The sequence below is a fragment of the Quercus lobata genome, chromosome 10 (assembly GCF_001633185.2).
Source record: "Quercus lobata isolate SW786 chromosome 10, ValleyOak3.0 Primary Assembly, whole genome shotgun sequence".
In the NCBI taxonomy this organism is placed as follows: Eukaryota; Viridiplantae; Streptophyta; class Magnoliopsida; order Fagales; family Fagaceae; genus Quercus; species Quercus lobata.
Window position 1 is genome coordinate 5,975,339 of NC_044913.1, and position 26,437 is coordinate 6,001,775.

Consider the following 26,437-nt stretch of genomic DNA (forward strand, 5'->3'; position numbering starts at 1 on the left):
TGTTTTAAAAAAAAAAAAATCTGAGCATAAAGTTCTATTATTGTTATTGTTATTGTTATTATTACTATTACTATTATTGTTATTGTTGTTGTTAGTTAGTTTTTTATTTTTATTTTTTTTCCAAATTTAAGTTTTTATAAATTAGAGCTACATAATATTAATTTGTTATTGTGATGTGTAGGTTATCCCATGTTTCACCTCTACAAGGTTAATGAAGAGAAGTTTGACAGTGTTAGGCAAAGGGTGGAGAGGGCCAAACCAATTGCTATCATTTCTAGAGAACTTCAATCTTATTGAAAGGGAAAAATGATTTTTCATACAACTATGTGTCCATTAGTAATGCTTTTTTTTTTAAAGAAGAAAGACGATGAACTTTTATTAAGTAATTTCAGCTAAATCAGCTTGGATGATAGATAAACAATGCGGTGGAACACCCTCCATCTACACAACAAAGTCAGAGATATGCTTAGCATACCTAGCAAGACTGTGAGCAACCTTATTACATTTTCTCTTTACATGAGAGTAACATAATTGATTATAAAAACTAGAACAATGACGCACATCATTAAGCAAAGCTCCACTATAAGACAGCACCTCAACACTCTAACCTAACCTTTTCATAAGAATTTGTGAGCCTCCCTCTAGGACAGCAACTCTAATACCAATATCAGAAGCAAACTGAAGGGCCTTACATGCAACTACTGTTTCAATCTCTTTTGCTGAATATGCTTGACGAAGTTGTTATGACATAGAAGCAAGAACATTGCTAGCATTGTCACGAACAATAACACCAATTCCCGATGTGTTTGTCTTCGAAAAACTAGCTCCGTCGAAGTTTATCTTCACCATATCTGCTTGTGGAGGTTGCCAATGAACCTGAGGCTGCGAAGAGCGAGGCCGAGGTAAAGGATTTATGTCCAGGAACTCAGCCAATTTTCCTTCACACTCATGCATCAGTTGGTGCAAATTACAGCAAGGCTGCTGCTGTCGTGTTTGATTCCTTTGAGTCCATATCGCCTAAACCGCTATTGCAAATAGTTTAGGCTTATGGTGCTCCCTCATAATCCAAAAAAGTAACTCCCTAAAGTCCAGAGATTGTGTGGATGTTTGGCATGCCCACTACTCAGAGTCCAACCAAACAACATCAAGCATTGGACACGACCAAAGAGCGTGGAGAGTATGTTCATTAGCTTCATGGCATCTATCATAGTGGGGGTCTTCAATGACTGTTCGGCGCACTAAGTTCAGTTTGGTTGGCAATGAGTTTCGACAAGCTCTCCAAGTAAAATTCTTCACCTTATTTGGACCATTTAGCAACCAAATCCTTTTCCAAAGGCTTTTATCCAACCCTTCGCCATCATCCGGAACTACCAACTTTGCCTCCTCCTTCAGGAAACGATATCCAGATTTACATGTATAAATTCCATCCTTCGCCCAAGGCTAAAAAATTATATCATCAGATTCAGCTTATGCAAGAGGGATTGATTTTGTTAATTCAGCTTCTTGTGGAGCAAAAAAGCCATCAATCATCCCATGGTTCCACTGCCTTTGTTCTGCCGCTATCAAAATATCCACTGTTGCATCCTCCATTGAAGGGAGTGGAGGTGATGACAACAAAGGTGAATTTTTTCTTGGCAACCAGTGATGTTGCCAAATTTTGATAGATTTCCCATTCCCTATCCGCCACCTTGAACCCCTAAGAAGCACATCCCTACCCTGCAAAATACTTCTCCAAGCATAGGAACTCGATCTTGAATCCTTTGCCTCCATGATTGAGCAATTGGGGAAAAATCTTACCTTGAAAACCTTGTAGAAAAGAGAGTTTGTATTTTTTTAATAATCTCCATGCTTGTTTTGCCAACAAGGAGTCTTTAAATAAAGCCAAATCTCTAAACCCCGATCCCCCCACTGATTTTGAATTTGTCAACACTTCCCACTTCACCCAATGAATTTTTCTCCGGCCTCCACAATGGCCCCAATTTTTTTTTTTTTTTTTTTTAATCAAGGCTTCAATATCATTGCATAAACCCAATGGGAGCTTAAAACAACCCATGGTAAAAGTTGGAATAGCTTGGATGATAGATTTTAGAAGTACTTCCCTACCTACTTGAGATAACAATTTCCCTTCCTAACCCTGCAGCTTTCTCCCAATTTTTTCTTTTATAAAATTAAAGCTCTCTTTTTTCCTCCTCCCCACCAAAGAAGGCAAGCCAAGGTATTTTTCATACTCAGTGATTTCTTAAAGTCCCATGGCAGATTTGATTGCTTGCTTTACAGTATCTGGAGTGGCTTTGCTGAAAAAAAAAATGGTTGTCTTATTTCTGTTAACTTTTTTACCCGAGGCTTGCTCATAGGATTCCAAGATCTGGAGATCCTTTTTACATTCTTCTGAAGTAGCCTTGCAAAACAGAAGACTATCATCTGTAAATAACAGATGGGTTAGTTCAGGTCCTCCTCTACACAACGAAAATCCTTTTATATTACCCCTCCTTGCTGCACTATTAATGAGTCCATGCAGCCCCTTTGTGCAAAGCAGAAAGTGGGTCTCCTTGCCTGATTCCTCGCGAAGGATACACCAACCCCTTCAGTTCCCCATTGATTAAGACAGAATAAGATACCGTCCTAACACACTCCATCATTAGGCCAATCCATTTTTCACAAAAACCCATTTTTCTCATCAAATTTTTAAGAAAAGACCATTCCACCCGATCATAAGCTTTACTCATATCAAGCTTGAGAGCCATAAAAGCCATTATCTCCAGATTTATAATTTTTCATACTATGAAGGGTCTCAAAAGCTACCAAGATATTATTAGTGATGAGACGATCCTTAGTAAAAGCAGATTGGTGTTCAGTGATGATTGTGAGTAACAACTTCTTCAATCTATTAGCTAGAACTTTTGAAAAAATCTTATACAACACATTGCACAAGCTTATAGGTTGATACTTAGTAATATACTTTGGATTTTTTATTTTTAGAATGAGAGGAATAAAAGTATGGTTAACAAGATAAGGCAATGTACCTGAATTTAGCCAGGAAAGGATGGAGCTAATAACAACCTGATTCACTGTTTGCCAGAAGTGTTGGTAAAACAACGGAGGCATGCCATCAGGACCAGGTGCCTTAAGTGGTGCCATTTGTTTTAGAGTTGCTACAACTTCATGTTCCATGAATTCTTCAGTTAGCAATTGATTCATCTCTTCAGTTATGACTTGTGGTATATGATCCAACGTAGCGGCCTGATTTACTGGAGTGGAAGTAGAGAACAAATTTTGGTAGTACTTTAGAATAACTGATTCTATATCTTAGGGATTTTGCTGCCAAGAATTATGATCATCCCTTATGCCTCCAATAATATTTTTCCTATGTCTTTGGGTTGCTTTAGTGTGGAAAATTTTTGTGTTGCTATCGCCATTAGACAGCCAAAGAACACGTGATCGCTGTTTCCAAATCCGGGCTTCTCTATCTAAGAGAATATTTATCTTATGCTTTAGTTTTCTGACCCGAAAATTTAGTCCGCTACTCACTGCTTCCATTTCAGCTTGAACCAACATCTTCCGCTTCCTTTCTAATTCCAATATGACATTCCCAAAAATATTTCGGTTCCACCAAGCCAAATCTTTCCCACACCTTTTCACCTTTTTAATAATAGCACTATCGCCTATTTCATTGATTGAGGAACACCAAGAAGCTTCAACTATCTCCCCACAAAGATTATCTAAAAGCCACATCTCCTCAAACCTGAAGCACTTTTTCCTTGGTGGAGGTTCCTGGCCTAACAAGTTTAGGAATAATGGAACATGATCTGATGAATCACAATGGAGGTGGTGGACACGTGACCCAGAAATTTTTGGAACCAAGCATTATTTGCCAAACCTCTATCCAATCTTTCCCAGATTGACCGTCCATCTTCAAAGTGTCTACTCCAAGTGAATTTAGGACTGACAAATTCAAGGTCCATAAATCCACACTTACCTAGCACATCTCCAAACAGTTGCATTTGATTATTGGATCGGATTGCCCCTCCCAATTTTTCATCTTGTCGTATTAATTCATTAAAATCCCTCGCACAAAGCCGTGGGGTATTTAGGTGGTGGTTTAACTTGCGTAAACTGTCCCAAGCGTCATTTCATCTTGCTGTTTCTGGTTCACCATAAAAACCCGTAAATCTCTATTCCTACTCAGTACTCTTTTCAATACATACATCAATATAATACTTAGACGAATCTTCCACTGTTAAATTAACTGATGCTTTCCAAAAGAGAACAAGACCACCCCCACGGCCTTCCTTAGGAACCACCCATTTTTATTTATTTTTATTATCAAAATCAATTTCCTGCAATACTCGGTCTAGACTTACTTTGTCTGTAAGTGTTTCGGCTATAGACACTATAGAAGGATCTTTTGCTTGGATAATATCTCCAAGCTCCTTCCCTGTACGTAGGTTCCCAAGCCCACGACACTTCCAAACAATGAGATTCATGATTCTTGGCAGGACGGGTTACCAGCCTCCGCCAATGGTAAAATTGATACTTCAACCTCCCTTACAACCTGCTTCTTCTTGCATGGTAATTCAGAAAGATCACAAATCTGTGGAAAAAACTCTCTTCTCAGCACTTTTGGTTTCTGCGCTACCCTCCCCTCTTTTTTCTGCGTTTTTTTGTTTTTCATTCTCTGTGTCTTTCCTTGCCAATCGGGTCCACTTATGTTGAAATTGTAGTGACTTGTCTTGCTCCTGCTTCTCACGTGACTTACTAATGGCATCTTGGGAAATATTGCTATATTGCACTGGGTCTTTAATGGGATCAAATTTACTCAGCTCGGAATCAATCCCATTAATTTTGGCATCAAATAAATCGGGTAAGGACATGGTTCCTTGATTCTTGGAGTAATGAATCCCCGAAATCAATGGATCGATTGAAAAGTCATTGATTGGATCATCTCTGTATTCCCGTACATTATGTGTTACTTTTCCCGAGTCCATGGTAACAGTTTCATCCCTTAATTGTTGATGAGTGACGTGACCTGGACTGTCCTGACTGTTGACCTTCGCCGGATCGGAATCAGGAATTGGGGCGTCATTATTCATCACCACCGATTCAGCCCTCTTCTCTGTCTCATGATGAACATACTTCGACGATGAGCCCAGTTTGGATTCATATAATCTTGGAACAGAGATGACAGTCTTCCTTGATAGGGCAAATGGTGCGGCATGGAGACTTGGACCGAATTGTTTTTGATCCTCAGTTAACCTGCCTTCACTCTCCAACCATAGATTGTAATCCCTATCATCGTATTCTAGACGACCACACCAGTAGCAAATGTTAGGGAGTTGCTCACATTTGAAGGATATCCACATAGTTTTACCATTCTCCATAGAAATTACCCGACCACGACACAACGGCAGTGAGACATCCATCATCACCCTTATCCTCATAAAGTTTCCTCCCTCAGATTCTGTAGGATCAGTGGAGTGAATTACCTGGCCAAGGACTTCACATATTTTTCTAGTGGCTTTTACATTCATAAAATGATACGGCAACCCACGGACTTGCACCCAAAACAGTGTCTTATCGAAACCAAGTTTTTCCACTGCCTTACTTTTATCATAACGCTGCATGATCACAAGGTGTTTGTCGAAACTCTAAGGTTCAGCACTTAGCACCTTATCAACATTAGCGGCATTGTCAAAGATGAACAGAACTTTATGCTCTCCAACGTTATGAACATGAAACCCATTTCGTACTCGCCAAAGAGGAGTAAAAGTTCAAGCTATTGAATCAATGTTGAGGGCCCTCTTCCTCAAAAAATTTGCTGCGATGATGTGGTCTTGAGAGCTAAGATCATTCTCTAAACAACATCCCAGTCCCTCCCTCTTTGAAAGTGTAAACTTAGTCCAAGTTTGTGTCAATTCCTCCATTGCGGACATATCAGACTTTGAACTGTAGATCAAGAAGAGGAGAAAGACAAATAATAAAACTGTTTCCCAAACCCCTTGAAAGAAAACCCAACTAGTCCACGAATTAACACTGTTAATATGTGGAAAAACAACAAGCCTTCAAAATGAAGGAACTACAATTCAACTGCCTAAGAGAAGTTAGAGCACTTTCTTAGTGTCCATTAGTAATGCTAAGAAAGCATTTTTTTAAGTAAAATTGCAAAATTCTAAAATTAGTTGGCTAAATCTTAAGAACAATAACTCTTTTTACCCCCCACAAAGTTGTAACTACTAGAACTTTTAAAAAAATTGTCTAGTACCTAAAGAATGAGCAAGGGAAGAGCATTGATATTGTCCCATACAATTGAAAAAACTTAATGTGAATTTCTATAAGGAACTTCTAGGTCCTCAATCCCTATTTCTTGAATTACCATTTTGTTCAATTCTCAAATCTTGTTTAAATATGTTACAATTTTTTTAAAATAAAAAATTGCAATATTGACTGATAGGATATATAAATGTTTTATTTGAAAGAATTAGAGGCCTATGCCTTCTACGATTACTGTCAATAGATTAAAGTCAACGAGATGATATAGAGCAACTAAAGAAACTTACTAATCTTGCAAAAAAGTGCTTAAATGTGAGAGGCAATATGACATAAGTGGCAATATAATTGGATGAATGGGTTATTACGGAAAAACATCATTGGCTAAACTATTTTCTATAAAGAAGAGAGTAAGGGGCTGTTTATTGTTTAGTGCACCTAGTCTAGGTTAGCACTAGTTGTTATACTAGTACAAGTGTTGGATACATATCATGATAAACAAAGTATTGAAACCATTGGATGATGGGTGATAATTAGTTAGTTCATTGTAATATAGTTGCACTAATTGAGACCGAATTATCGCTATATTTATTATTTATATATAATCATTATTAATGTTTAATTATTCTTGAGCATGAAGCTCTATTATTGTTATTGTTATTGATATTGTTACTGTTATTTTTTGTGAAAATTTTAGGGTGGTCACAAATTTTTTAAGGATAAAAAAATTATAATTTTTATAAACTTTATATATTATAATAATTATTCTTTTCAAGTAGAGCTGCCCCTGCTAAGGAAGCATTCTTGAAGCCAAAAGCCTAAAATTAGTTGCTAAATCTTAAGGACCAGAACTCCTTTTTTCCCACAAAGCTGTAATTACTAGAACTTTGAAAATTTTAGTCAAGTGCCTACAGAATGAACGAGGAAAGAGCATTGATATCGGCCCAATACAACTGAAAAAACTTGATGTGAATTTCTATAAACAACTCCTAGGTCCTCAATCCTTATTTCTTGAATTTTTATTTTGTTGAATTCTCAAATCTCATGTAATCAAAGAGAGCACCTTATAGCAGATGTCACAGCAGAAGAGATCAAATAGGTTAAGGTTATTATGTCTTTCTTTGAATTTGGTTTCTATTGAAGGAAGTCAATCCCTTACATTATTTACAAATATATCACCTAGATCTGGCAAACATTTTAAGGCCTTGTTTGGATGGAATTTATTATGAAAATACTTGGTTTTCTTCTTCACTATTTGTTGAGCCAATTGATTTCTTATTTTCATTATTTTGTCAATATTGCATCTCTTAAAGTTAAAAGTTACTTTGTTAGTTTCCATGTCTTAGTGGCTTGCACGTTAAGGTAGAATTGTCTCTTTAAGTTTAAGGTAATGATTAGTGCAGGAACATGGTTTATATGGTCCAAATAACATCAGGCCATGGGCAAAAATAAACCTAATACTGACTGGCCCACTTTAAGAGTAAGCCTTCCTAAAAGAATCAAACCTTGGACCACAGATCAAATGGTGGGCGCCACCTTAGATTTGAGGATTATTTTTAACCGAGTATTCCATCTGAGGTCAAGATCCATGCCGAATTAACAAAGGCAAAGCACCTGCTGAGCTCTCGAGGAAGAATTTTAGAAGGTATGAGATTGTTTGAGGAAAGCTTCCTGATGATTCTATAGTAATCTCCGCATTAATAAGAGTCACCTGTCTAGCTCAGTTGCATTTAATGCTAAATGATTGACATGAACAGTGAAATAAGCCCCAAAAGTTTCCATTCATCATGAATGTGAGGAAGGAAGAGGCTGATGGGACATAAGATACCCTAGAGAAGAAATAGGGCAAATATAAGAGAAGTGCAAAGGTTAGAACACCTTAGAAGGTTTGTTCTTGAGAGAAAGCTTGTAACACTATTCCTAAATTTATACACATTTTTACGTGGTTTTTACATAGAATTCGCTAGTACTTATTCAAATCTCTCACTGTGAATTATTATCAACCCATAATACAAATTAATTATGACCCTAATTAAGTGCTTTGTCTAATTTCAACTCTGCACATTTTGCTTTTAGAATGGTGTTAATTGTACACCTGTTTCTCCATAGAATACTAGAAGTAATTGGCAATTTTATTAAATTTATTTATCTATTTTATAAGTGTAACTACTAAAACTAGCTCAATTGATGAAGTTGAAAGAACTAGAATCAATCTTATCATCCATAAGAGCAGCCCAAGACCCTAATGTCCCAAATGCTACCTCTACATGTAGCCCAAATCCTAATGGGCCTCCAATGTATTAAAAAACTATTACGCAGGGAAAGTCCATTCAAACACAACAATAACAAAAACCCATGAGGCCCTCCCAAAAAAAGTAAAAACATGAAGCACACAATCAGTCTAAAGATAAACAATTCTTAAAAAGAAAAAAGTCTATAGATAAACAAATATTTTTGATAATCTTTAAGATGGGTGGTTGCAATGAAGTAATTGGTGTATAATAAAAATAGATGGGCCAACATAAAAGTGGTGTTGTTTTAATAACAACTTATCATCTATTCAAGTAGTAGAAAAGTAATAAGAAGGCTAGGAGATAGTAACTCAATCAACACCTCATAATCTAGGGTTAAAATCTCCCATTGTAATTATTAAATTAAAAAAAAAATAGTATTTCTAACATTGTTGTGAAGAGAATGAGAGGAGTATTACAAATTTTACTACATAAAGCTTATAAATTGATGTAACAATTAATGTGATTAGTAGGTAGACTTCAACTACCTTTTGTTTTTTGGTAATCAGTGACCATGACACATTATTTTGTAAAATCTATGTATTAAATTTTGTGGTATCTACAATATCATGGACACAAAGTTTGGTTACAAATAGATTTATAAGACTACATATGTACTAGCCTCTATGCACGTGTTCAATAGTTCTTCTATTTTTTTTTTTTTTTTTAAAATTAAGCAATAAGTGTAATTTCTTTTTTGAATATATGTTTGAAAGTGGTGTAGTGATATAGAGAAAATATTGTGTAGGAAAAATAAGATGAACATGAGTGGAAAGAAAACTAAATTTTAGGAGTTATTTTAGTTAAAAAAAAAAAAGGAGCAAGGGCTAAGTTTTAGGGAATAAAAAGATGAACGTGAAAGAAACAAAAGCCTAAAATTTAGAAGTTCTCTTTTTGAATTCAAAACATAATAGTTGTAGGTGTTGTAGAAAGTATAGATAAATTGATTATTTATTCAACATTCATGAGTCTATTTTTAAGAGAAGTTACTCTTCATTAATGAAGATATTTTTGAATTATATAAAAGTCTAGTTCAAAGAAGTGAATCCTCTTATAAATAGTATAGATTAACATTAAAAAAGTTATGTGACTAAAATTAGCACACACTAAACCCAACAGTTTATATCTTTTCAAAATCCTAAATTTTAACTTCTTAAAAATCCCTTCATTTGTAACCTCACTAACAATAGAAAATATCAAATTGAAAATTTACATTTAACTCAAAATAAAAAAAGCCTTATCGCATGTGCAAAGCGCGTGTGATAATATATCTATATTATATATAAGATGATTCATCTTTTTGAATTGGACTTTTATATGATTTAAAAATACTCTTGTTAATGAAGGGTAACTTCTTTTAAAAATAGAGTCATAAATGTTAAATAAAAAATTTCATTTTGAAATAAAAAAGAGAACTCCTAAAATTTAGAATTTTTTTTTTCCTTCATGTTCATCTTTTTATTTCCTAAAATTTAGCCTTTTCTTTGCTTTTCTTTTTTATAATAGATGCCCAAATTATTACTAACTTTTATTCAAAAAAAATAGAATAGCTTCTTATGCCTTCTTAAAGGCTAGTAAATTACTAATATAGTGAGTGATTATTTATTAGTAAGTAAAAAAGTAATGTTAGTAATGAGTCTAGATTAAAACTAATATGAATTTGTCACATTAATAGTTTGTAAAAAAATGTTGTAAAATAATTCGTTGGTATAACATCACTCGATGGAATTATCGCGAAAAAGACTGTGCATGACACATGTCGAGTCAAGAGTATTTGAGTGGCATAGGTGGCAACCATGTGGGAGAATTTGGAATTTAGAAATTGCTAGAGAGAGAGAGAGAGAGAGAGGAGAGAGAAAATATGAATGTATTTGTTCAATCTCCAAAGGCAAAAGCATCGTTAGCGTATGGTTGCCGCTATCGTGCGCACCCACCTTCTCCTCTAAAACGCTTAACCTTCACCACTCTTCTTCTCCTTCTTCCCCAATCCCAAAGTCGCTGTTACAGTTATCACTCTCTCTCTCCTTCTCTGTTCTTATCACGCGCTACCAAAACTCTTCATCACTCTCTCTCCCCTCACATCCCAAACCCTAATTTCCTCACGGGCAACTCTTTCTTCTTCCCCATGGAGGTACCCCCTCTCTCTCTCTCTCTATGAACAGTTTTCTTGTTTGATTGTATTGTTTGGTTTCTGAGAAAGCCATGAGAAAATTTTAACCCGCGCGAATATTTTGATTAAAATTTATTAGAATTGGTGGTTGTTTTCGCATTTGCGATCGAATAATGCCAGAAATATAGCAAATTTTACTTGATAGTTAATTTATTGTGTTGTGGATGGTGTTAATCGCATTCATTTACACTTTGGTTTGTATAAGCCAATTGATAATAGTTTTAGTTTTTAGCTGTTTTCTTTTGGATTTTAGTGATGTTATGGATTCTACAAATTTTACTATATAGTGTCCAATTGTTCAAAGCATAACAAAAAAAATTATTTATTATGTTGTCGATATGACATCAATCACATTCATTGATATATAAGTTTTTCTAAGAAGCACCGACACTGACACGGATACACGATACGGGTACGACACAGCGAGCGACATGAGAAATTTTTGAAAAATTATAACATGAAACTGCGCAGTATGAAACGGTACGACGCAGGTGTGGCATTCTAAAAGAAGTGTCTGTGCTTCCTAAAATTTTTAAAGATTTTTGTTGTAAAATTGGTTGTGGTTTTATCATTTTCATTTCGGATTGAGTAATGCTAGAGATATACAAATTTTACTACATAGACCTTGGAAACTAATGTGTCAATTTTTGAAAACGCAACAAAAAATGTAATTAAGAAATTTATTGCGGTGTTGTTTTCACTTGTTTGAAATACAATCTGCATCTTCAAATTGAAAAAAATTGCAATTTTTTTGCAAATTTTTTTAATTTTGTCAGTTCCATTGATATGTTTAAGAATTCTTTTGGGGAACAACGACGTTTTAAATCGGAGAATGAAAATCAAGTTTTGGACCAAATTTTGGAGGCAAAAACGCATTCAAGTCTTGTTTTTTGGGTGCTTTTTTCTGCAAAAATTATATGTTAGTTGAGTCCAAGAGTATAAACTAAATTAGTGCATCCTTGAGAATTTTTTTTTTTCCCATTCATGCTAGCATTTGATTCATTTGGGTATTCTGCAAAAATTAGTGCTTTCTGAAAACATCAGGTTCTCAACTGTATTTCTGGTTATTAATTATATGGGGTTCGTATTTTCCATTTATTGGTGCAAAAGAAGTGTTCCTTGAGATTATTGGTATATATGGTTCTGTTGGGACGGTCTGATTTGTGTATTTACAGGTAAATTTCTACCGAGTAGTGTGGACATATTATGTTGTACTGACCATTTTTATTGGGTTTCATTGCACCCTCTATAATGATGATATCCAACTGTATACATGTCCCAAAGCCTTGGACACACAAACTCTTCCCATAGCTGCCACTGTTGTGGAGGCTATGCAACTTGACAAGGTATATATGTCAATGAGATTGAGTTCAAGTTTGCCATCCGGGGTTGATGCAAATATGTGTGTGTGCCACATTGGTAAAGTTGCTTATGAATATTTGTGTATTAATAGAAGTGGTATTTACAGCTATTGTATGTAGTAGGCTTTTAAAGTTTGCTCCATTTGGTATAATTTATTTTGCTGTCTGGTTTCTGTGTTCATTCTAAGAATTGGGCTTCAATTTTCTCTTTTAGTTTGATTTAAAAGGAATTATTCAACTGAAGCTTTTTATTTTTTATTTTATTTTATTTTTTGCGGTTGGGGCTAATGTTCAGCGATTCTGGAGTGGAAGTGGCATTAATAAGAACAAAGCAATGGTGGAGAACTTGCAGACTTATGGTGTGGTCAGATCGAAGAAGGTCGCTGAAGTAATGGAGAAAGTTGATAGGGCTTTGTTTGTACCTGATGGGAATGCTCCTTATTATGACAGTCCCATGCCTATAGGATATAATGCTACTATTTCTGCCCCTCATATGCATGCCACTTGCCTTCAATTGTTGGAGGAGAATTTGCAGCCTGGCATGCATGCTTTGGATGTTGGTTCAGGTGCTCTTCTTACACCATCTATTGTGTTTTCGTACTAATATTGATTTGCTACCCTTTCCTTACATCTCATGAGGAATTGTCTCTTTGTAATATCGCACAACCATTTGAGAACTTTGGGATTCTCTGAAATAAAATGGACAGATGAAAATATGCTTGGTTTACCTGCATGATGTGACATGTAGACAGTTTGTGGTTAAGTTAGTTTTACTATGTCTTTACTTTTAACTCCATCTTCTTCTTCAAGAATAAGAAGTAGAAGCTGCAGCTGATTGCATTTCTCCCTCACCCCTGCTTTTCCCTTAATTACAGAACAAAAAGGTAAAGAAAAGCGAAGTGCCAATTTATCACTTCATAATTTCAGTTGTTATATAATCATGGTTTCCCATAATCATATATTATCTAGATAATCTATTAATAAAAAAAAAAAATATATATATATATATTTATATATGTTTTAAGTGATTTTTTTATGCCATTATCTGAGCCAACTGTGTAATCTTATGCAGTTTCCTTCTTAAATTAACTGCAGTTTGGAGATTTCATATTGCTCTTTTATTTTAACCTTTACCATCATTTTGTGTGTGCAGGAACTGGGTATTTGACAGCTTGTTTTGCATTAATGGTTGGACCACAGGGTTGTGTAGTTGGTGTGGAACATATTCCTGAATTGGTTTCTTCGTCAATCCAGAATATTCAGAAAAGTGCTGCTGCTCCATTATTAAAAGAAGGTTCCCTTGCAGTGCATGTTGGCGGTATGTATTTGAGAACCCACATAGTTTGAGATTTAGATAATGTATGTAGGAAGAGAATATACTAATAATCTAGTTGGCATAAGAATGTCATAAAGTGATAATACAATAAGAATATGCCCTTACATGGACCATGTTTAAAATGATTAGGTCTATTTGCAAATATCATTTTTGGGGAAATTTGATGATGATAATGATCTAGGTGGATCTTGCCCTTCTCTTTTCTTCTCTCCCCTCCCCCCCAAAAAAAAAGCATAATTGTATTCAACTTAATTTAGTGTAGGCTCCCTCTGATTATTTTTTTGTTGGCCTATGGCGCATTTGGTTATGTTGAGACATTGAATGAAAGCTGCTTGCCAAAATGTTTCTATTTTGCATGGTTCTTGATTTACTTAAAATGTGTTAGTGGTGAAAATATGAAATATTAATCAGCTTGGTACGTATTCTTGTTGAATGTTGATTTGATATCCAAATGACAGATGGAAGGCAAGGTTGGCCAGAGCATGCACCTTATGATGCTATTCATGTTGGGGCAGCAGCACCAGAAATCCCACAGGCACTTATTGACCAGCTGAAGCCTGGAGGAAGAATGGTTATTCCTGTTGGAAGCATATTCCAAGATTTGAAGGTGGTTGAAAAGAGCCTGGATGGTTCTGTGAGTGTCCGAACTGAGACCTCTGTTCGTTATGTGCCTCTTACTAGTCGAGATGCTCAGTTGCGCAATGCCTGAGGGCAGTGTAAATTTCATACCTGGAATTATCTAGACTTTGGAGGTCTGTAGTTATAGTCGAAGTTGGGTTGGGTTGTGCTACAAGTTCTATAGAGTTTTTGTATATATAATATGCTTTTAGATCTTTTATGAATACTCATATGTGATTATATAATAATAGTCTTAAGCCTGTTGGTTAATTCATTCAATCATAATATCTTTGATCTTTACTCTTTTGTACACGTCAGAATCTCTTTCATCTGTGCGATGAAGTTGTCATTTAGCACAGCTGCCATTGCCATTTCCATACTTGGACAATTAACAATAGTATTGCAATATTCAATCTTGTACAGAATAGTAAGCAATTTGTCTCTAAAACCAATGACGAGGTGAATCTCTTCAAATTGTTCGTAATTTTCAGTGAAGAGGAAGTTAATTTGAATTGCAATCTGATACTCATTCCTTTAATTTGTGACATAAGATGCTTAAGTGTCTCTGAAACCCGTAATTTCTCTTTTATGCCATGATGTGAATGTACCTTAAGTCTTTATCAACTGGCCATTTGCTTGGCGAGGGTTTTCTGTTAAATCTCAGAGTGATCACTAGTTACATTGGTGTAACTGTAAAGGCCTAAATGATTCGTTGTGAAGAGTTTGCCACATTGATGATCTAGAATAAGAAAGTTCGTCAATGTCAAGGGAATCCATTCTTTCCTGAGAAAATTCAGCATGTCCAGAGGCAGGCAGCATAAACACTAGATCTAGTAGCCAATCTCCAAGCTTTTATCATTTATGGGTTACCAATAGCTTAGGCAGTCTAGTACCATTTTGCATCTAGGTGAAGATCCCAAAAAAGAAAAGAAAAGAAAAGAAAAATATTATATCATTCTAGGAAAATACAATAAACAGTGATAAAAACGATAATTACCCAAAAATATTATGGGGTCAATAGTGATTTTAGTATCATTTCCAATTGAACAAAAAAATATATAAAACAAAATTAACACCAAATTCTTAATTAAAACTAGCTGACAAAAATTTCACATTAAAATTGCACCATCGAAAAAGACAACAGACCCAGCAGATCTTTGGCTTCATATTAGCTGAAGTTAGAAGGTACGCCTTGGTCTTTCTTCAGCAACATTCACTCTTATCGCCCTCCCATCCAAACTCTGCATCAGCCACACACCCAAATGAGATAATACATTAGATGGCAGAGACACGAGTCTTTACAACAAGTTCTCATGAGTTATATCCATGGCCTTTTATTAACCATAATCACTTGATGGGCCATATGGTGTATGCTAATTTGATGAAATAAAACTTCTGGTTTTGGAGTCCATATTGGATGAAACAGAATTGATTGTTCTAAGAGGAAAAAGGCATATACCTGTCCATCAAGAGCAGCAATGGCATCATTCATTTCAGTCTCACTTGACATTGTTACAAAGCCAAAACCACGTGAACGGCCAGTCTCTCTGTCAAAAACTACCCGAGCTTGTTCCACCTTGCCATGTTCGCTGAAAATCTGCTCAAGGCGACCATTATCCACATCCCATGGCAAGTTACCAACATAAATTCTGAAGCCAGGTTCAAATGCACGAGGAGGGCGTTCAGGCCGAGCTCCTCTAGGGGCAGCCTTGTTAACAGTCAATGGCCTTCCACCTAAATCCTATTCAAAGAGAAAGAAATAGACAAACCATCAGATGACTCAACACATTCCTTAAGACATGTTAATTGGGGGAAGTATGTGTTTTAGTGTGTATATGTGAAGGAAGCACAGTAAAAAATTGGGGAAGTGCAATGTAATTAGATAGAACACATCATTCTAGATAAGTCCTATATAAAAAGTATAAGAAAAATTTGGTAAAAAAAGGTAACTACAATATAAAAAGCACAACCCACAATTTAACAACTTTAACAACTGTCAAGTAGTGGGTGCTGGCATAAGGTTTTGTATGCTTCAATGTCTGTATCATTTTCCTACAAAATGAAAAGATTGTCTTTCCTCTTCTAAAGGGGTGGTGAAGGAATTCCCCCTCTTCATAGGGATGTAGGCTTCAAATATACAGGGATGCATTTTGAGGGTTCCATATTATCAAATAAACAAAGGAATGAAATTCTGGTAAATAATATGCAGATTCCTCCTTGAACACTATAGTTAATTTGACCACTGAAAGTTCTTATTCCACGAGAGCATTTGGCTAGTCAAAGATTAAAATTAAAATAATTAAAAAAACAAAGGAAGGATGAATATATTAAAAAGCAGGCATAACCTGGTATTTTATGTCATAAATTTATTAGAGCAATTCTGAAGGGAAAAATTCAGCTAAGTAAAATCCTTGTACACCATATGATTGATAATATTTTTTCCAGGGAAATAGCTTCCACAACTTAAATGACCATACTTTCTCCCACATAAAATGTAGCCATCAAGAACCGAAAAGTAAAACACTAGTGATTTTTGCAATCAAGAATAAATGAGACAAACATTAGGAGCACCAAAGAAGGGTTTTGGGATGTTAACAAATACTTGATCTGTATGCATGCTAGTCAAATTTGAGCGATTGCAAGCCAACAAATAAACACACCACACTCCAATAAAAGGAGAAAACTTAATACAAATCCATTCCACTACTACAATGGATGGGTGAAAGCCCTTCTAGCATATTACTTCTTATAACCACATACTAGATTACAAAGATAGAGCTTTATGATATAAATATTAGAATAGAGTCTGTGTACATTTCATTCACATTGTTAAGGACAAAAAGTGCACCTTCAACTTGAACACTCAGTAACATTATGCCAATCTTTAGATAAATGTCAATTTAAACATCTCAATAAGAGTGAATAGATATTACTTCCATAGAGGTACATAATCAAAAAAGGTCAGATGAGCAAGGGGGAAGGTTGTAAAAGGGAGAAAACTATTGATGGGCTCAATGGACTCGTTGGCTGAAAGACTCAAATTTAGTTCAAATGCTGATGCATGTATAAATGGAAAGATCAGATCTCTTCTTGAGGCTTGTCTCAAGCTGCAGCCTTACAGACAAGATTACAATGATGTTACAAATGCTATCACAGGTACAAAAGCCACCTACATTAGTCTTGACTCTTGAGGCCCATTTCTCAATGGGCACTTGACCAATAACAAGGTTCAGTCCACAAGGAGAGAAGTCAGATGAAAATCAATTTGAGCTAACAATTTTACGTTCTAATTTTGACACAATTGCGTGATTATTGAATTCTTTTATTTAAAATGAATTTATGAGAAAGTGATTATATAAGAGTTAAACTGTGTTTTTGCTTTTATTTGAGTAAAAAATTGTTGTTCTTTTTTTTTTTTTTTTTTTTTTTTTTTTTTGGAGAGGCCCCAATCAAGAGTTTTCCATGCTGGGAATGGCACATCAATCAACCTTAGTATTCCATACATCTATACAATGATCCAACCTCTGTTTGGTCTTCCACACTCCACACTATTCTGGCAGACAGTATTGCTGTGCCTACTAACCTCAATGTAGATCATCTTAGGTTCTGTTACTCCAAACAAATGGAATGACAAAATAACCAATCTCTTTTATAATTATTTGACAGGATGTTACCGATGTCCACCTAAAGCCTAAAGTTAGAAGGAGCATCACAAAGAGTAGTTCAGCTATAGGCATTGGTTTCAACATGCTACTAATCACCAACAAACACCACTCTTTGCTTCTACTTTACTGCCATCTGCAAATCACCAATTAACATCATAATACTTGTACCTCGTGTGAACATCTGGACAATGCCACTTATAAAATTCTTATGTTGGCTGCTGAAATTGGCACATATTTTCATAGCCACCAACACTTTTATTTTCTCCTGGTACATAAAATCAAATACCAATGAGCTACAGCTCAATTGGCTCTTCCCCCTCTCATAATAATGGGATGGAGGGTGAAGTCGTGGATTGAAGACCCATTGGGTGCCTCTTTTTTTTTTGTTGATAGGTAGACCCATTGGGTGCCTATGTAACTTTCCAATCAGAAAAATACATAACCATCAGGTATACTGCCTCTCTCTCTCTCTCTTCAATTCTTTGAACTTGTCAACCTGGCCGCTTCCATCAATGAGAAATAACTTTCAGCTAGTTTAGGATACTCAGCACTTTCACCCTCAAAAGATCAGACTCTCACCCTACTACTCATCATTGCTCTATTATGACTACTTGCTCCTATGGTTGCAAACCTCGTATTTTTTCTCTTCCAATATTTTCCCATCTTAATTTTTGGAATCCTTTATCATTGTGTATTTCTTTATTTCCCTACTTTATTTCTCTAGTTCTTTTCAATTCCATAGCTTCATAAAAACTTAGACACTAATGAAATGAACTACTAATGGATTACTCAACGCAGAAAAGAAAGAAAAGAAGTACAAGCAACTTACATAGCTGCTGAACTTCTCAACAGCCTCCTCAGCTTCTTCAACAGTACTCATCGTCACAAACCCGAACCCACGACTCTGATCAGTATCTCTGTTGTAAATAACCTACAACCACATAAACAAAACCAAAAACACACCCAAATATCGTACCTTTCCATAATTCTCAAAACCATTAAAATACCCAAAAAACACAAAAACCATAAAGCCCTAAACTTTACCTCAGCTACCTCCACAGTGCCAACCTGCTCGAAAAGCTCAGCCAATTTCTGACTATCAACATCATAAGGCAAATTTCCAACAAATAGCTTAGCATCTTCTGGTGGTTCCACAGAAGACTCTTCCTCTTCATCTCTCTCCTCAAAAACCCCATCTTTATCACCACCCTCAATAACTGAGTCCTCTCCCTCAGCTTCAAAACCTGAAACATCGGTCTCTTGGTTTTCCCAGACGGGCTCTTCTTGTCCTTGTTGGTTAATGGTGATGGTGTTGTTGTCTTCTTCTTGTTGAGCCCAGTCTGAGGTCTGGGCTACAAAGGTGGCTATGGAGGAAAACTGGGTTTTGTTTGTGAGGGAAAAGAGTGAAGTGTGGGAGTATGAGAGGTGGAGTTTGATGGGTTTGGATGGGACAGAGAGAATTCGAGATGGGTTTTTTGTGGTGGTGGTGAAGAGTGAGGGAAGAGTGATTAAGCATGATGATGACTCTGATATTGACATGGGTCTGAAGACTGTTGTAGCTGAAGAAGCCATTTCTAGAGAGGGAGAAGGGTTTTAGAGGAGGGTTGAGGATAAGGGGTGGTGGAGAGAGTGAGAGAGAGGTTTCAGTGTGCTACAAACTTGTAGATTTTTCATTTTTGTACTTGGGTCCAAGTCCAACCAAAAGGGCTTTGACGATTATGGGCTTAGATGTGTCGTTGACAAAACCTTGTTTGGCTAACTTGACTTGATGGGTAGTTGGGTATCTTATACTATCCCAAGACCAAACAAAGAGGCTAGAAGGTTGTTGAAGAAACTAAGAAAAAGCAACAAAAGCTGTCGTTGAGTTGAATAACCGACAGCATTGGCAAAGAGATTAATGCAACGACATGCTTCCATAAGAAGATGTTGCGTCGTTTAAACAACAAAACATTTTAACGTTTAAAGAACAAAGTGTTACATTGTTGAACTGAGCGCGCGCACACTTCCAAGCCACAAGACTCGATGAAGGGCCAGTTAACCTCAATGGATTTGATTGAGTGAGTGCAGAGTGCGATTTGGATGAGCTCGTTTTGTTTTTCATGTATTATATGACAATTCATCTTTTGTATGTTCAAAGAAGATTGGGTTCAAAGCTATGTGAATGGAAGCCTTGTTATCGCAGTATATTTTAGATAGATTGTGTATAGGGAAAGGATGGCAGTGAATTAAAATGGAGATCTAACCATGAGATTGATGCTTCACTATCTAGGATCCATAATGAATTGGCAAGGATGGTGTATTAGCCATAGTGCTCAAGATGGAGAGGAGTTGCTGATATTGGTCAAGATGTAAAGGGTGAGATGTTGGAAGCTTCTATACATTTGTGAGAGGTGAATCGGTGTGCATTAGGTTGGGAGTTTGGTTTGCCATTCTAATTTCTAGGAGCCAGTTGGGCACCCATAAAAGCATGTAACATCATTCTATAATGTGTCATTCATAATCACAATGATTGCACTTAGGTCGTTCCTTCTTGTGAATGGGGGGCTTCATGCTTTGTTAAGGAGTTTGCCCCCAAGGGCTGAGGCCCGAGGCTGCCAACATTACTGGAATAAGAAATGGATGAAAAAGAGGGATAGTGCGCTGATGTTCTTCTCAATGCATACGCTGGATTGATCGAAGGAAGGGGATCCATGGATAAATTTTGGCCATGTGCATACGATTTGTTGAGACCATGGTTGTCAAAATCCCGATCTGGATTTTACGATCCTACGATTTTACGATCCTACCTACCCAAAACGATCTAAATTTTTCAAAGATCTTTGCGATCGTTCAAAATCGGTAGGATCATACGATTCTGTCGATCCCAAATGACATTGGTTTCTTGTAATCTTCTTTAACTTAACAGAAGGCTCAGTTGGACCCAAATGAAAAATAAAATCTCAATAGACCAAGTTTTTCCACTCTAATATAGAGAGAGTGTCAGTTAGACTCAAATAAAAAATATTCCAATAGAGTATCACATTTTGATGATTTTGGCATCTTTAAATAATGCTTACAAATGAATGTAGTGATATATGGTAATTATATCAATGAATATATAATTTATGTGATTATTTAACATACCAATGTATATTTTTTATTTTTTTCTCAAATAATGTAGGATCTTACGATCCACGATCCGATCCTATGATCCACGATCCCACCTATCTCCCACGATCCTACATAGGATCCCGATTTTGACAACCTTGGTTGAGACCCATTAGAAACTTCATGGTGTCCTAGTAGCGCTAACTGCTAATGATACCTTCAATGCTCCAGAAGAACATGTAGGGATGGGTTGTAGAGCGGAGACCTTGTCCCATAATCACTTCAGTTTGGTGAAGTATGTAGCAATGAACATTGTATCTTGAACTAGATTATGAATGGTTCTCCCTAATTGAAATATTTGTGGACCGTTCACCTGTGAAAACACTCATTTGAGATCTGTCCAAATCTCAAAAGCAAGATGCAGTAGATGACATTTTTGGATATCTCAATTTGACCGTGTTGTTACAGTGGATCCATTGTTAAGAGTTCAATTTGAGAAGAATTTTCTTGATTGAAAACGGTGCAACTAGTGAGTCAAGATTGTTTTGGTGCTTACTGCCACGATCATAACATGACTCCATATGATATAATTATCTTCAGTCAAGGGATGAGAAGCAAGAATCACCCTCGGATAGTCCAAATGATGAAGAAACAGGGAATAATTCAGATCTTCAAAGCTTACTTATATAAACAATTTCTCCGAACAAAATCTCTACAGATGTTCATTTTGCATTGATGAAAAAAAAAGTTTTGGAGTTGATCGTGTGAAGATGATGAAGATATTGTGAGTTTGCAACCAGTGAATTTTCCATAGCTAATTGGATTACTTTGCACCTTTTGTTTTTGGATTAAGAGTCATGGCAACATTGCACAACCAACAATGAGGAAAAAGAAGGTAATGCATAGTATGCATTGGCTTAACATAGTAGCAGTACAGAAACAGAGCAACTCATATTTTACATTCATGATTCACACCACACCATTTATATCATGTTACAACTCATAGCTGCCATTTCATGCTGGCTTCAGCAGCATACTTTTGACCACAAGCTTAAACGCCCTTGAGACTTGTTGATAGTAGAGATTGCAACATAACAATCTCAATAAACGATTTCCATATCTCTGAAACTGCATTCACCTTGCAGGTTGATTATCAATAGTCCATCGCTAGCAAGGGCATTGTACATGAAATATTTCTCTTTTGGGTCTACAGTACAAAACCTTGGTTTTGTATTGGAATAGGCTCCAAAACGTCCACACCCTCGTACTTGGACCTTCACCATGTATGCAGATTCACCATCATTGCATTCCAAAGCTTCAATTGCTCCTCCAGAGTTGTACATATCAAGCAATCCTATTGGAGCAAATTGTATATCATGACCCAACACCTGTTGCAGTAACACACTTTTAAAGTAATGTAAAAGACCAAAAACATATATAGTTAGAATTTTGATTAAATTACTAAGTTCACAGTTTTCTATCAGCTTTAGTTTTTGGGGTCAATCAGTGATATATTATGGTATTAGAGCATGTGATCATGAGTTTGAATCTTGTCTCTACTTTACCTTCCTCTTTAAAAAGTTGAAAATTCTCTATATTAGACCCCATTTATTACGGATTCTAGACCACATGTGAAGGAGAGTGCTAGAATTATGGCTGACCCTAATAGGAGAAATAGTGAATATTTCACTCTTCAGAAGTCCCAAGCAAACTTCAAAACTTCCTTTCTTTGGCATTGTAGAGAGCGATCCTGCATGATGATAAACTTGATTGGGTCAGGCTTGAGCAAAAAAGTAATGTATACAGAAACAAAGGTGGCATATTGCATGATATAGGATTTGACCTGAATTGAATGCATATACTGCACAGGTTCCATTCCAACTTTCACCTGCAACCTCTTCCAGAAATTCAACATCCTGAGGGCTGACATGGCACTCAAGTGAAGGTGCAGATCCTGGGGGATGTAGATATTGAGAACCTGGTACAGGTGGCCACTTCCCTGCTCTTTGGCAATTGAAAACACCAATGATCCCTGATAACTTATTCAAGTTCCAAATCTTGAGTAGACTGCAATGAGTCAATATGTGAACAGTAAAAAAGAAGAAGAGAATTTTAATTATCTATTATTTCATATCAAAATTATTTTCTTTAAGAGTGACTATCTCACCTCTTCCCATCTGTGACCGGATCATTGAATAAACAGTCACGGGTAGTCGGCCTGCACATCCAACTCTAAGGATAGAGCCATCAGGCAATACAAGCTTTCTGATGATATTGAAATTGTGACTGCCTGGCTTGTCACTGCATATGTTAAAAACAAACAAATTCATAAACCAACCGGTATTTCTTCAATAAATGACCATTATATATCATCTAAAGAGAGAGATTTCAATCAGTAGCTTCCTTGGCTAACCTTACATAAACTGCACACCCACCCAGTGCTCTTGCTGAGCCATGGAAGTCAGCCGTGTAATGGTCACTCTGAAATGAATGAAAGAAAGACACTTATCCTTGTAGTATTAAGGACTAGAGCTATGCGTTGTAGCATTAAAATGATAATGAACATTACAATATAATGCTAATTTTATTCCTTCTTATCAGTCAATTTTTAGGGTGTCCAGATGAGATCAGAGTTTTAAGCTAAATACTAACAAAAATTCTAGGGATACAAATATTTCATTATTGATATAGCCTGTTGTGATTAATGCATACTAAATGTCATGTCAGTGGTTGGTCCATGTGAAGTGAGTTGATCATAACTTGTTATCTTAGAAGATTGTGAAAAATGTTGTTTCAGCTTAGCCATAGTCTACCCAAAATAGTGATAGTCCTCAACATAATAATGCAACCAAGATCTCTAATGGCTTTGTTATTGGTTGAGTACATAGAAAATTCAAAATAAATTAAAAGATTCATCTTACATAAAAGTAAAACATGTCCCAATCTGGTACAACGATCTCTCCAAAAAGCAGACTGTTAAAAGCTACTGCAGCAATGTGTAGGGTCTGCAATGTGGGCTCATTTGGCATAAAGTCTTCAGATACTCTAGCAGCTGCACTCTTCTTTGAGCTGAAAATAGCCAACTTTCTCATTCAAAAATTAGTTCTGATTTCTATATTATTTTTGAAATAAAGATTAATCAAACCTGTATAGATAGTCATTGCTCAGGCTCATGGAGCAAATCAGGTTATTGCTTTTGAAGTTCCTCATAACAGATTTTTCAAGAGCCTCTTGATAATGACTTATCAATGCAACGCATCCCCCATAACCAGCACCAACGGTTTCCACTATATTCTGAACATCCACCTTGACTCCATCTATACCACAGCTCGCAAGGTAGCCATGTAGATCATTGTAAAAATAGAAAATCTTTGAAGGAAGAACAAACTTGGGGCTGTATCTTTCCAATGCTTCAGAGTCTGGAAGTAATTCCCCCCCCCCCCCCCCCCCCCCCCCCCCCCCCCAATAACCAGTTAAAGCATGCCATATATACACTAATCTGCATATTTACTAACTCTCTTTAGTACATGCTGCAGATATTCTCTATCCAAATGATTAAAAGTAGGATCCTTACTTTAACCCATATTTCTCTTTGACGGATTTGACAAAATGATGGAGATTAACACATGGTTTTTCTCCCTTGAACTTTGCATTTTCCTCTAAATTTACTAATCTGAAAATGAACCTAGAAACACGGATAAAATAACATGATTAGCAACTTGATGCAAAATCTCACTAGAATATCAAAGATGAATAGTGGTATGAAATATAATTCTCACTTTGTGTCTTCAGTGAATTGTTCATCATCTTCATATGCTGTGTTCTGCCATCCATCATCGATGAACAGACACTTTGGCGGGAATCCTCCTTCTGAGAAGCTACATAAAAAAGGGAAAAGATTTGGTATGTGAATCTGCATGGATGATACTTTCATACAAAGCACATTTATTTCCATAGTACCTTCTAAGCCCATCTTCAATTGTTTCTGCACTGACATTAGTATAAAATGCATCCCAGGTGTTCCATCCAAGCCAGTCCAAATGTGCTGGGAGCTGACAATTGAAAGAACAATTAATCTATTAGTGTTTAGTTAATACTGGCCATGGAGATGGTGATTTCAGGTTTCCTTACCTTCTTGTTCTCTATGTGACTGACTGTACCTTTGTGCTTCTCTAATATCCTGTGTACCCATAAGTAGTACTTAAAAGCATAAGGAATCACCACATGCCACTTGAAACTAACAGAAATTGGATATGAATATAAACATACTTTATAGAATCCCTGATTAGCTTAAATGGGTTGTCTCCTGAATTTATAAAATTTGCTTCTGTCACTAGGGAAGTTTGGACATCAGGATCACCTATATATGGCAATGAACAGTTATGCAAATGAAAAAAAAATGAAAAGATTCATAAGCAGTAAAATGATGTGCTATCTAAAGCGGGGGGAAATGGTTACTAAAGATCTAAACCAACCGCTTTCAACACAAAACTCGAGCTCGTTCACACTTGTTCCTTGCAAAGTTGTCCGATATAGTCCATACAACACAGGTAAAAACAAAATGTAGAAGGTGTTCTCAGATTTTGTCTTAGAATTTTCATCATGGATGCTAGACTCATCTCTTGCTTCCAGGAGAAGAAATTGAGTTTCTATTGGAACATCGCAGCCTGCCGTTCCAAAACTTGGGATCATCCACCAGATTTTGAATCTGAAGAGACAATTTAACCTGAATCCCCTGCAGTTGTCACACTGCATCAGATGACAAATTGGCACAAAAGAAACATATGCTCTTATAGAATAGGAAAAAAAAAAATCTAGTGCATCAAAATATTTCACAACTACTGAGTGTCACGGTTAGTACATATTGCATACTAAATATGGACTCCAATGAGTCCATAAAAAAGTGATGCTGCTCCAATCGCACTCCACTAAGTTGTGAAAATTGTATTAATAAAAAAAAAAAAAATGTACATAGCATTGCTCTAACCAGAAGGGGATATCATTTAAGAAAAGAATGTATTCCACTAAAATGACATGAAACAATAACATGTTGTTAATAAGAAAAATGTCATTGACAAATACAATTTTCAATGTTTTTTCTATCAATTTCCCACTCCATCAACTAAAGTTCATTTAAATAATCTTAAGGAACTAAGAGGGGTCTAATAGTAATATTATTATAAAATGATTCCATTTCATTCCCTTTATGTTACTCCCAAACAAGATTACTTGCATTCCATTCATTTTCATTTCTTTCTATTTCTTAATTTTAAAACATCCAATCAAGGTTACTTAATTCCATTCCATTTTTTTCCATTCTTTTCTCTTACTTAAATACATTCAATTTCATTCCATTCATTTTCATTCTCTTATGATCATTTCATTCCCTTCCATTTTCTTCCCTTATGAACTCTCAAACGAAGCCTAAGAATAATTATTCATTGTAATAAAAATATAACCAAACAACCAAATAATTATGCTATAGGAATATCTATTACAGTCTACCAAACGTGCTCTTAGTTTTTAATTAAATCACCCCGTTTACCCAAAAAAAAAAAAAAAACTGGTCTCCTAAAATTAAATAAATGCAATACGATAAAGTGTGCACCACCTTCCTACATTATGTGCACTACTCCGTCTTTAAA

At 35.9% G+C, this 26,437-nt stretch overlaps 2 protein-coding genes and 1 pseudogene across 2 annotated transcripts; 1 reads left to right on the plus strand and 2 right to left on the minus strand.

The window, feature by feature from the left end:
- Positions 1-10,375: 10,375 nt before the first annotated feature.
- Positions 10,376-14,319, plus strand: LOC115963150 (protein-L-isoaspartate O-methyltransferase 1-like). The gene is made up of 4 exons (XM_031082045.1): positions 10,376-10,686; positions 12,382-12,652; positions 13,240-13,404; positions 13,881-14,319. The coding sequence occupies exons 1-4, from the start codon at positions 10,417-10,419 to the stop codon at positions 14,129-14,131; spliced, it is 957 nt and encodes a 318-aa protein (XP_030937905.1). The 5' UTR covers positions 10,376-10,416; the 3' UTR covers positions 14,132-14,319.
- A 651-nt stretch (positions 14,320-14,970) lies between these two features.
- On the minus strand, positions 14,971-19,361 carry LOC115963148 (28 kDa ribonucleoprotein, chloroplastic-like). Its single transcript, XM_031082044.1, has 4 exons — positions 18,750-19,361; positions 18,535-18,636; positions 15,500-15,781; positions 14,971-15,281 (listed from the first exon to the last, which is right to left on the minus strand). Exons 1-4 carry the CDS (start codon positions 19,275-19,277, stop codon positions 15,219-15,221), a joined length of 975 nt encoding a protein of 324 aa, XP_030937904.1. The 5' UTR covers positions 19,278-19,361; the 3' UTR covers positions 14,971-15,218.
- Positions 19,362-21,892: 2,531 nt separating this feature from the next.
- On the minus strand, positions 21,893-25,547 carry LOC115964259 (annotated as a pseudogene).
- Positions 25,548-26,437: the final 890 nt, after the last annotated feature.